The sequence below is a fragment of the Numenius arquata genome, chromosome 1 (assembly GCF_964106895.1).
Source record: "Numenius arquata chromosome 1, bNumArq3.hap1.1, whole genome shotgun sequence".
NCBI classification, from domain to species: domain Eukaryota; kingdom Metazoa; phylum Chordata; class Aves; order Charadriiformes; family Scolopacidae; genus Numenius; species Numenius arquata.
In genome coordinates this window covers 132688124-132700882 of record NC_133576.1, presented here as the reverse complement: position 1 = coordinate 132700882, position 12759 = coordinate 132688124, and the positions used below count along the sequence as shown (strand labels likewise).

Genomic DNA, 12759 nt, shown 5'->3' with positions numbered 1-12759 from the left:
TTTTTGAGAAAACAAATGAAGGGTGCTGAAGCGCTTAACTTACATGTGTATATATGGAATTTGTGAACTAGAAAATAAATGGTTTAATTTTCTCTTTTGTTCTTTCATGCTCTTCTGAGTGGGAGGTACTCCCTGTCTTGGCTCAGTTGCCTCCTACATTTGCCAATTGCAATCATTTAATCGCGATTAAACAACAGTGCTTTAACATGAATCTATATAATCTCTTGTTTAATAACACATACTAGTGTTTCTTTTGATCTTATCAGTCTAGAGATTGCTTGAGGCTTGCTGGCAGAAAAAAAAATCGGAGCCTCTAAGAGGTGAAGTGGTGTAGGTGTAGCTAAATTGGCCAAGTGCCCAATAAGCATCTGACAAATTGTTTTCAACATTTTCCTAAAGCCTGTCAATTTTAAGGCAGCAGCAATGTTGCATTGCTTCAGAAGTTCCCTAATAGAAACTAGAAAAATAATCCTTATGTGGATGACCAAGATTATGACAATAGTTTTCACCAGTACTTTTGATAGCTCATGAAATTTTCCCCAAATATGGTGGATTTCAAGTGGAGAAGGACACCGGGTGATATAAAGGTTTTGATTTGACAGGATTTATTATAGAAAGAAGGTAAAGCATTGCATAACTTGAAATGTCCAGAGGGAAATGGTTCCATTTTAGAATTATCAATTGATGTATGTCTTTTGGGATCACAAGAAATTAAAACTTGGTAATAGAAAACCACCATTTTCCGTAAATTGTTACCCTTTTGTACAAAAGCAGGTTACCTGTTTTCAATGTGACATACCTTTATATTTTTGTTTTAAAAACTTTAATAATGGTGTTTCTGTACAGAAACTATGAGACTTCTTCAGTAAGCAATGGCAACACTGAGAATCAAGTAGCTCATTTTTGCTACTTGCTGCGGTTCTTAGGAACTGAAGGGTGCTGTTAATAGAGAAATAGGGATATTGTGAAGATTACTACTTAAAAGGTAATTGGAAAAAAAAGGTAGATAATGTTTCAATTAATGTCTAAAAGAGAGGCAGTATATGACTTCAGAGTAACCAGACAGTGCCAGATTTTGTACATATTTGTACCCAGCAGGTACTGAGAGTGATCCTTGATTACGGTGTATGCATCTTCTTAAATATTTGTGTCAGATTTTGGACTCAGTGTTCATTAAAAAAAAAATTGCTCTTTGTAGCTGCTTTTTCTGTTATAGATGGATATATGTTATATATATATCAAGCCCATTGCTTATATAATCTAGTAGTATATAATCTGCTACAGCCTTCCTCTGCAGCGTGTCGGAGTGTAAGTGCTGTTTATCGCAGTGAACTCTGACTCTGTGCCTGGTGTTATTCCCAGCTTAGGGGTTTAGGGCTGAAGTCCTGCCCTTTAGTCCCACAGAGGTGAAGACGTAACTGTCATGTGTAAGAACTGCACATCAGCTAATGGTGACTCATTCCATCAGGTGACTATCTACTGTAATAATTTCTTGCCTGGGGCATTAAATAATAATAGAAAATAACTACTTACATTAGTAAGAGCGATCATCAGATCAGGTTTTAAGGGTCTGAACATAATGAAACATGGCACCAATTTTCCTATAACTTCTTTTTAGATGACTTCTGGTATCTTCTGTAATTGAGGAGAGACGAACCTGATGTACTTCAACAAAGGCAAGTGTAGGGTTCTGCACCAGGGGAGGAATAACCCCCTGCACCAGTACAGGTTGGGGGCTGACCTGCTGGAGAGCAGCGCTGAGGAGAAAGACCTGGGAGTCCTGGTAGCCAACAGGATGACCATGAGCCAGCAATGTGCCTTTGTGGCCAGGAAGGCCAATGGCATCCTGGGGTGCATCAGGAAGAGTGTGACCAGCAGGTCGAGGGAGGTTATCCTGCCCCTCTACTCTGCCCTGGTGAGGCCCCATCTGGGGTACTGTGTCCAGTTCTGGGCTCCCCAGTTCAAGAAGGACAGGGAACTGCTGGAGAGGGTACAGCAGAGGACTGCAAAGATGATTAGGGGCCTGGAGCATCTCTCTTATGAGGAGAGGCTGATGGACTTGGGTCTTTTCAGTCTGGAGAAGAGAAGGCTGAGGGGGGATCTGATCAACACCTATAAATACTTAAAGGATGGGTGTCAAGAGGATGGGACTCAGTGGTACCCAGGGACAGGACAAGAGGAAATGGGCACAAACTTGAATATAAGAAGTTCCATGTAAATACGAGGAGGAGCTTCTTTACTCTGAGGGTGGCAGAGCACTGGAATAGGCTGCCTAGGGAGGTGGTGGTGTCTCTGTCTCTGGAGACATTAAAAACCCACCTGGATATGTTCCTGTGCAACCTGCTCTGGGTGGACCTGCTTTGGCAGGGGGGTTTGGACTAGATGATCTCCAGAGGTCCCTTCCAACCCCATATCATTCTGTCATTCTGTGATTAGAAAGATTCTGTGATTTCTATCATGTTTAACTACTATAAAAAAAGCTCTTCTGTGGATAAATGGCTTGTTTTAAAGATTAAAAATAAAAAAGTGAAATAGTTCTTTTTTTTCTGGATCATGTGTTCTAAGACATGATGTTCTAAGACATGTGTTCTAAGACATGTGACCCCTGTGCAAAGCTCCCAGTTATATGTATATGTAGGTCACAAAATGCTTGTAAAACTGAAAAGGTGTATTAAAAAGTAGTCATTTGAGGAAACAAGCACATATTGGTATTAAATTCTTATTATTGTGACAGTACCTGTAGAAATACTTATTCATGATAGATTTAAAAATGTATAATGGTAAGTCCACTTTCTCCTTTTTGTAACTTTTAGAAGAAATTGGCTCAAGTAACAATTATTGGAGAGACTTCTTTTAACTGGGTTTTTAATTTTCCATGATTTTTACCAACAAAAGTTTGCTCAGACAGACCTTAGCTGTCAGTTCTTTCTCCTGTAGCACACAATGTTCAGGAATTAGGAGTAGTAACTTTTCTTTTTTTTATCATCCAGTGTAGATATAGCACTCGCATACATTGCCAAGTGGTTGACCAAGAAGGTGATGGTTTTCAGGCTTCATGAATGTGGTTGAAGTCAAGTGTTGATGTGCTAGGGGTTGAAACAGCCTGAGGTCTTCTGTGAGCCGGGTTTGACACTCGTCAGTGTTGAACTGTCGCGCTGACACTAAATGCTTCTGCTGGCTGATACCACCGATCTGTCCCTTTGCCCTCCTCCTGCCTTCATTTACATACATTATGTGTGGCTTCAGTGCTTTTTTCTTTTTAATTACAAGGTCTATGTTACTTTATCTCAGGCTTCAGCCCTACTCTTTATTCTGACTGTTTGGGAGAACCGGTAGCCTCCGATCAGAGACTTTTTTACCCCAGGAAATCTGACTATAATGAAAATGCTTAAGGAAAATACACATAAACTTTGAATTAGGAAATCCGCACAAAAATTCAGAATATGGAAGACTTGAGTAGTTTTAGTAGTTTTGTCAATGTTATTTTTCCTTTCTCTTGTCCAAGATTTCTATCTGGCTGTGAGGGCAAGTCATCTGTGAGCTGCTGGGGTTACTGGGGCTGCAGGGAACTGCTGAATGTCGCTTCATGATGCTGTTTATACGAGCGCTAAGCTTTCCGGAAAAAAAAATTATAAAAAATACTGGCTTTGTCAGCCAACAGAGATCTGGAAAAAGTACATCCTAAGTTTTGTCAGCAACTTCCCGCTTTATTTATTAAGGTTTAGTACAGTACAGTAAAGTATACTGTCATCATTTCAATTACAGTGCTCACCTTACACACCAAATACGCTAACTTGTCCTGAAGCATAGGGCTTTTTCCTTGTACCCTGCGTGCAGCTATTTAAAAATGTTAAAATATTTAGGACGTATCAGTCTCGTTAGAAATATGTAGGTTTTCTGCTTGTTGTATCTGTTCCTGCAGCTGGAAAGTTTCAAGGTCTGTGTGTTGCCAAGCTCAATTTGTTGACCTTGTATCGTAAATCAAAAAGTGGTGGACTCTGCAAGAAAAATCCAAAATGAAGACTTCCTGCTCGCTAGATTTTAAGGCTTAAATTCACTCAATATTTAGAATTATATTTCTGTAGGCCTTAGTATTTTTTTCCTTTTTTAGTATATTCATTTTTAAATCTCAAATAGGTATTACATATTGTACTGAGGATGCTACAAAAAAAAAACCAACTCCGTAGACCGGGGAAAGTTGGAAAAAAAAAAAAAAAAAGGCTTATGTTGAAAGTAGCTTAATTTTGGAGCGTGGTCACCGTTTGCCTTCTGTTTCTTGGTGCTATGATAAGACGACAATCACTGGGCTTTCCAGGTGGGGCTGTGCATTTAACGTAAAACATTCTGGTTTAGCTGCAGGTCTTGCTGTCCTTCAGTTGTGTAAATGTTGGGAGAGAGAGTGTCAAACACACCCGGAGCTTTGCTAGGAGGTGTTTGCCTCTACTGACTTCAAACACCTCTGATAAAGGAGATTCCACAGTCTCACAGGCGACTATTTCTAGTTTATTGCTGCCCTGCAGAGAGACCTCTTCCTAATATTTAAATCACAGAATCACAGAACCATGAAGATTCTGTGATTTAACCTACATTGTCTTTGCTGTAGATGTAGCTCTGTCTTCCTCCTCCTGTACCCGATGAGGCAGATTTGTCAGTATATGATAATTATATGAAAATAGTTGTCGTGTTTGTCACTAGCTACCTCTTTCTTAGTTTAAGCAGTTTCCCAGCAGTCGTACACTCCATGGCTGCTATTTTCATCATGTTCTTCTGGACTGTCCTGTTTTGTCTATGCTTTTCTGTAACAGTAATGCCCAACACTGTATTTTGGGGTGTCACTAGCACCGGGTCATTGGTGTAATAAGCTGCTGTGTTTTACCTCCTCTGCTTCTAAAAGAGCCTGTAATACTTTACAGTGCTTTCTGCAGCATTGCATTGCTGGTGCCTATTTACTTGTGATCTGTGGAACTTGTTATACTCCTGTACTGCCTCCACAGTTGTTTCTTGTCATGGTTTTTATGTATGTGACTTCTCCTGCCAACTAGTTCCTATTTGTTTTTATTGAATTTCATCTTGTTGACTTTGGGCAATTTAATCGCTTTGTGTGAAGACCTGGCCTCTAAAGGATTTTGTGAATTTATGACATAATCTCTGTTCCATCATTCAAATCATTACTGAAGAGGGAAACAAAACCTCTTTGGTGACCTCAGTTAAAATGCCTTTTAGTTTGATAATGAACTGCTAATTATTAGAGTTTTCTCCTGTAGTGTTCTTGAGCAGCTCCATGCCCACTTAATTAATATACACAACTGCCACAATGGTGCATTAAAGTTCAGATAAAATACACCTGCTCCTTTACTTAAAAAGTCTGTCAAAGAAGAAAATTACAATAGTTTTAATTTACTTGTTTATTGCATTGATTGTTTCTTGTGGTCATATTATCTAGATGCTTATGAACTGGGTGTTTCAAATAATTTATTCTAGTGTAGTTGTGGATGTTAGAAGTGGCCTGGTGGACAGTCTGGTATTCTCTGAAATTCTCATTTACAAAAATTGGTACTAATTTCCTGTTTTCCACATGTTACTTTTTTCAAAGAATATTTTTAAGTCCTGAAGACGTCTGATGACTGTAGAGGGTGATGAAGTAAGTTCTTTAAGTACTTCAAGTTTCCCAGATTTTACCAAATAGAATACAGATTATAGACAAATTGATGATAAGTGGATAGTGAGGTGGACTGAAAACTGGCTGGGCTGAACCAACAGGTATGAAGGGTTGTGATCAGCAGCACGAAGTCCAGCAGAAGGCCAGTCACTGGTTGTGCACCCCAGGGGTCCATGATGGGGTCAGTAGCACCTTCATTAATGACCTGGATGAGTGGGCGGGAGGCTGCACCCTCAGCAGGCTTTTGTAGATAATGCAAAACTGGGAGGAGCTGTTGCCGCACCAGGTAGTTGTGCTGCCACCCAGAGGAACCTGAACAGGGTGGAGAAATGGGCCAATGGGGACCTCATGAGGTTCAACAAAGGGAAGTGCCAAGTTCTACCTCTGGGGAGGAATAATCCCAGGCACCAATATATGCTGGGAGCATCTGGGAAGCAGCCTTGCAGAAAAGAACTTGAAGGTCCTGGTGGATACTAAGCTGAACATGAGCCAGCAAAGGAGGCCACCAGCCTCTTGGGCTGCATTAGAAGAAGCATTGCCAGCAGGTCGAGTGAGGTGATCCCTCCCCTCTGCTCGGCCCTGGTGAGACACATCTGTAGTGTTGTGTCCAGTGCTGGGTTTCCCAGTATGAGACAGACATGGACATACTGGAGTGAAGGGCCATAAAGATGATTAAGGGCTTGGAACATCTCCCATACAAGGAGAAGCTGAGAGAGCAGAGCTGGGGTGCTTTAGCCTGGAGAAGAGAGAACTCAGAGGGAACCTTAATGATGCGTATAAATACTTGTTAGGTTGCTGCCAAACTTATTAAAACAAGAACAAAAAAAAAAGGTAAAAAAGGAATAAAAGAAAAAATGGGCAAGAAAAACAGACTATTTACTGAAGCGTTTCTAGTACGCAGTCATACTCCCCTCACCACCCCTCACCCCCCCCAAAAAACAACAAAAAAACCCACAACCAAACCACCACCCCCCCCCCACCACCACCACCCCCCCCCCAACAACCTAATAACTGGTTCTTTGCTCAGGCTGTCAAGGCTTCTTGACCCTTCTGTGTCCCAGAAATGGCATCCAGAGATGAACTTCGGAGGTTTAGGGCAGATCTTTTTAACTAGAACTCAGGTTTAAATTTAAGTCTGCTTTTGCTGCTAGTTTGAGCTGAAATGTGTCATTGTACTCACTTTACCCTAATGATTTCATACAAAATTATTTCAGTTGTTCACAGTTTTGGTGCAGAATAATAAAATATGATTGTACTGATGAAGGAAAATTAAATAAAATGGGTAGTTTACACAGTAAACATTATAATGTCTGTGTGACATAATTTTAAATCACACGGCAGAGGACTTAGAAAAGGGAAATAGTCTCATTGTAAGATGAGACATCTTACAATGTAAGATGGTCCCATTGTAAGATGAGACATCGTTTTTTTCTCTGAAAGTCATTGTAAGCTTTCCCTATTCAAATTTCTATCACACCTCCTGATCTCTATCACCACGCAGCAGCCTAGTTCTACGTGTTTATAACCTTCGAATGCGCACTGCCACCAGCATTCCCATTTCTTTTCACTTAAGCTATCTGTATCCTATCATGATTAAAACTTCTTGAACCCTCGAAAAGAAGTTCAAGTGTTTTCTAAAACACTTGTGATTTTTCTGTAAGGTTTTTGCCTCCTGAGTGATGGTATGAATATGGCCCAGTGTATCTAGAACAGAACAGTATTTTCTTTCTCTCGAGCTTTATCTGGCAAAAGATGGCATGGATTAAGGCAGGTTATGAATTTAAAGCACGGTATGGCTGTTCCTGAACCAGCTGTACGTACAAGGAGTCAAAGTGTAACGGCTTATTGTTGTCTCAAGGAGGATGGCTTCATCCTTTCTCCCCTTCTGGGCTCCTGGCACTGTGGTCCCCCTCCTTCCCTTCTGCTTGTGCCTGCTCTGGTGCTTTTACACCCTTCCAGTCACCACCTTATCTCACCAAATTGGCAGAAAACTCTCCAAAGTTTTGATTAATTTTTTTTTTCCTCCTTGAGTTCATGTTCTTTAGCATTTTGGAGTCACTGTGCAGGTGGTAAAGGAGGAAGTAAGAGCACTGAGCCCCAGCAGAGAGGATGGGAGGAAGAAGCGGGATGTTCCCCTCTCAGTGTTGGGGAGCTGCTAAATTTGCTCACTGGCTCTTTTATAATGTACCGCAAGACTGGATTTTTTCATTCTATTGTTTGATTATTTTTATTTTTTTTATTCCAGACTCTTTGTGGCATCGTCTGCTGTTTGTTGCCCCACTACCCTGGTTTGGATTTCATATATTCTTTTAACTTCTACAGGAATGGCTCAAAGACCACTAGAAACAGGAGAATCTTTTTTGGTGGATTCAGACAAGCTTTCATTCTGGCTCATCAGGCATATTTAAAAAAGTGTAACTTTTATAGTAACAGTTGTAAAATCTTCATGATCCAGAACAGAACATGCAGTAGTAGAGTGATGTTTAATGTAATAACACTCGTTTCTCCTTCTTGTAGGTCCTTTTGTTCTGCATCACAGCTGCTCTGTTCATGTTCTTTTTCAGGTATGTTGCTAGTATATCTATTTATGTTTGTAAAGAGTATTTTAAATGGTGTTTTTAAGAGCTTACTTGATTTTTGGTATTCATCTGAAAACTTGTATATTCAAGCTTTCTGAATTGAGTAGAGTGCTTCCGTGGCATTAAAACCCAGAGCTGTGAACTTAATTAGGCTGAAAAGGGAAATGCTGAGTTAAATGCATTAAATCTTTTGGAGATTATGCTGATTACTTAAGGAGCCTCCTCTCATCTCATAATTAAGACCCTGGAGAGCTAATATTACATAGTATGAAAATGGCTGAAATACATGAAAAGTAGTAAGTTCTTAAATAGCTTACGGCAGGGAAGATAACATTTTTCTTCTGGTGAAAACAGAGGAGAAACAGGAAAATGAGATTTTACAGTCTTAAATAATATCAAATATTTGACACATGTGCAGGTGCAACTTCCTTTTAATTCCAGAGTAACCTAGTTTCACATGTGTTTTCACAAGTTACCGGTTGTAATCCTTTTTTAAAACACACAGTAGTGAGGTTGGATGAGACACTCATTTTAATAACTTTTCTCTCTCTTAGTTTGAAAGATATATGTAATAAGTCATTTAGCTTGTCATTGTTTCCCTTTTAAATACCAAACCTCTCAAATTTTCTTTATTATATCTCAAGCTGGAAAGCTGCTCGCTAAAGTAACCTTTCACTCCAGCCCTTTGACTTAAAATTTTCTGTGGCGTGTAGCCATCTATGGTTCTTTGAGCCACATGATCCCCTGGTAATTGCAAAACTCTGGAAGCTGCAGCTTGTTTTTTTGTAATTCCATTACTTACGAATTACTTATGGATATTGGCCAAGAACAGTCTCTGGATAAGGGAAAGCTATTAATTTAAAGGATTCGAAGAAATACTCCTCTTTTCATCTACCACCCATTAAGACCCTCGTATTGGTAGCCTTCTCCTTGTTTTATTTTCTTCTGCTTCCCAGAGTCATGGCATAACAACCTTGGAGAATTTGACTTGTGAGGTTGAAGTTAGACACCTGTCTATGAATGCTGGTTAAACTAAGCCAAACCACTAAAATGCTGGTCAAAGATAGAAGTATATGATTTTGGAGGAAGCTAATTGTCTCCTGTTTATGTCTTTGGTAATGGAGCATTATTTTAGAGACGTTAAACAAGAACTGACCAGAGCCCAGAGGTATTTGGTGAATTCCTCCCTGACCTGAGACAGCAACACTTGACAGTTGAATGGGCTCCAAAGCACTTTCTCTTCTAAAATTAGTCCCTCCGTGCCAGACTTGATGGTTATCCTTTTGAGCAATCATCAGCAATATTCTTTGTCTCTGGTGTTGTAACAGAGGAATTAAAACACAAGACCAGGAGGTTATAGGTCCATTAGTTTAATTCTCAGAAAAAAAAAAAAACCCCTCAAGATATTATTTGTTTGTCAACATGAACAAATACAGTAAATCAAAGAAGATTTATCCAAAAATAATTAGCACAGACCAATTTATTTTCTTTTTTCTTTCTGAGTGTAATCGGTATTGTGATTAGAACTTCTTCATAGTGATTCATGTGGTACTTTCCTAAAGTAACTAGGTATAGATGGTCCATGTGGAAATACCTTCGGGTAAGCACAGAACCCCCAGGATAACCTGTGGATGGAGTTCTTGTCGGAGGTTGACTGTCAGACAGAGGATGTATTGACTATTGACAAGCACTTGCTCAAGTCCTCCATTGTTCAATATTTTTATATTTAAATAATGACAGAGATAACAGTGAAAATGGTTATTACGCGTGTAGGTAAATCTGCTGGCTGGGAACTGCAGTTACTTTGCAGCACAGAGTTGGAATTCAGGTTAGATGCAAACTGGAGCTATGATCTGAGAAACGATAAAGCTGCTTAGTAATGACAGGGTTGAGGTACCACATTTACAGGTGAGGAGCTGTGGGGAATCAAATGGTTTGGGAGCAGTTCATTGGAAAAAGACCCAACAGCAGCTGTCGCACACTGACAGCTGAATGCAAGTCAACAATGTCACATACCTTTAACAAGGGAAACACTGAGACGGGATGTATAGAGCTTGTGAGGTGCGTAAGCTGCCTTTTTGCTGTACTTTAAGGAGTTCTCAGTGTATTTTTGTGTCCTTTTTGATTTTTCCACACCAAGAAGAATACGGAAGAGGCAGAGAAACCTCAGAGTCTTTCCTCCAGTGATCTGGTGTTTGGAAAACATGGTTTATTTAAAAGGATGGATTGTGGTTGTTTACTTTTAAAAATAATAAATAAGGGATGGAATAACTGTCTCCATGTACGTACGTACAAGACTGCTGAAAAGAGGAAGAGAATAAATAGTCTGTTCTTGCTGGCTGTGATAGAAAAGGTAAAAGGTAACAAAGCAAGACATTTCTTCTTACAGTAGTAAATTGCAGCATGGATGAATTCACTTAGAATAGTGAGGAATGAAATCTTAAGAAAGAAGCAGTGAGAAGATGCCCTGGCGAGGCTGCAGATTGTCTGTCCTTTCAGATCCATAGAAAGGATTTTGGATAATGTAGGTATTACCACTTAGGGAAAGGGATATTTGACTTCCTCAGTCTCTTCCATTTTTTGGTGCACATCAATGGCTGTCATGTTGTGAAATATGACATGTAATAAGGTGTCAAAGACAGTGGCCAGTGAAGTCTTTGGAGGAGGATAACCTTGGTGTGCTTTGTTGAATGCAACTTGCAAGGTATACCTGGAAAATATTCCAAATTACAGCTCTGTGCTGCAGAAGTCACCATGTCTTGTAAAATGTATGGAGTGGGGACTGGAGGGCAGGGAACGTGTCAGCGGTCCAGGGGCATCTCTGAAAATTTGTAGATGGAGAAATGTGACTCTTCTACCGCAATGAATTAAAGTGTTCTTCTGGAATATCTAATCATGGAAATATACTATTAGAGGAAAAACTACTCAGGGAGAAGACAGATGACAGAGATGTCACTCAATCAGTCCTCAAAGTTTTTGTTGAGTTCATCTGGACTGGGATTGTGAGTTGGTTGTTGTCTTAGCCCATATGTTAATTCACCATTGATTCCCTTCAGTAAGATTTTGGACAAGCCTCAGAGGAATCCTCTATGGATCTATCCAGAGCCCTGGGAGAGACAATCTTCCTGTCTCTGCTGCCATCTAAAATAGAAAAGAATGAGGGGAGTCATTAAACTACATTTCCTCTGTTTAATGACTCAAAATGACTTCAGCCTTTTCCTAATCATAAGCGGATCAAACTGACAAAATTGTATTAGAATTACAGTACTTTCAGAAAAACACCTTATTCAGAGTCAGATCTGCTTGGCTTGTAGAATATTTTCCCTTTGACTATAAAATGCTGTTCACTGCTAACAAGCATTTATTGCCACTCTCAAAGGTGGCTTTTTGTCCTCTCCACCCCCCCAAGATAGCCTAAAAGGTGCTGAGAGCAGTAGCACTTTTGGTCACCAAGATGATATGTAATCCTTTTCGTCATTAAAGATAAAATCCTAACATCTAAGTGGTGTAATCTGAAGCTTAAAACCTTTCTAAAAAGAGACTTAATGTCAGCATAGCTACCAGGATACGACTGATGCTTGAGAGTCGAATGACACAAGGAATAAAAGCAAAGTAGTCTTTATTTTCCGAGTTCATATAAATTGCCTCATCTGAGGCTATTGTTAAGTTTTCTGAATTTAATGTGATTAATGTCCACAGTCAGTTGCTCTGGTTGGTGCTAACATTTCTGCTGGCTCCAGGGTTAACTGAATTTAGCCACTGTTTTTGCTCTGAATAGTTTTGAGCTGGATCATTTTCCTTGCACAGCTTGTACCGCGATGCGCAGTCGCTGGCATTGGGATAGTGACTGGGATAAGCATGGGAAGCAGAGATGCTCTTTGGCATTCACATGGACTTTTGTCATTTTAAAGTGACTGCGTACCAGCATGGCTTAAAGTGATCTTTGCTGAACCCAGGAGATGAAAAGTAATTTGGGTTGGAAACTTCAAAACTGTCGTCTTTGTGGAGGAATTAAGGTATATTCTGTACATCACACAAATTTCAGGATATCTTTCAGGTTGCCATTTTGTTAACAGCCTGTCGAGTTGAGCTTGGTTGGTGTTGCTTCTGGAAGGCAAGTGCTCTGGTTGATGGTTATCCACTAAAAGAGAACAAAATCAATATGGCACATAACTGTAATGTGATCATACCTCTCCCTTGGTGTGGGTGTTTTCCTACCCACACAATTAGGAAATACTGTCGTAAAAGGTGTATGAATCTTGGTTTATGGAAGTATAGGCAAGTTCTTCTTGGTTTGAGTATTTCCTTTTCTAACGTGAATTTTCTCAGTATCACATTGTAATATCTCTCTTGAATTATTTTCAAAACAAGTTCTGTAATGGTCCTTTGGCCGGGCACTTGTAATTCGCTGATGTTTCTGATTGCCAACCCAATCAACACATCTGATTTCTGCCTCCAAATCCTGCGTAATGGATCTGACGAGTTCATTATTAAAAAAAAAAGAAAATTGGAAGTATTCAA

General features: G+C 39.8%; 1 protein-coding gene across 2 annotated transcripts in view; it reads left to right on the top strand.

Moving 5' to 3' along the window:
• TMEM135 (transmembrane protein 135) overlaps positions 1–12759 on the top strand; it is a 186409-nt gene that overhangs the window by 113628 nt on the left and 60022 nt on the right. For both annotated transcript variants that reach the window (XM_074148217.1, XM_074148225.1), the window contains one exon: positions 8177–8223. In XM_074148217.1, the coding sequence (XP_074004318.1) occupies positions 8177–8223 (47 nt within the window). The remainder of the gene's footprint in view (positions 1–8176; positions 8224–12759) is intronic.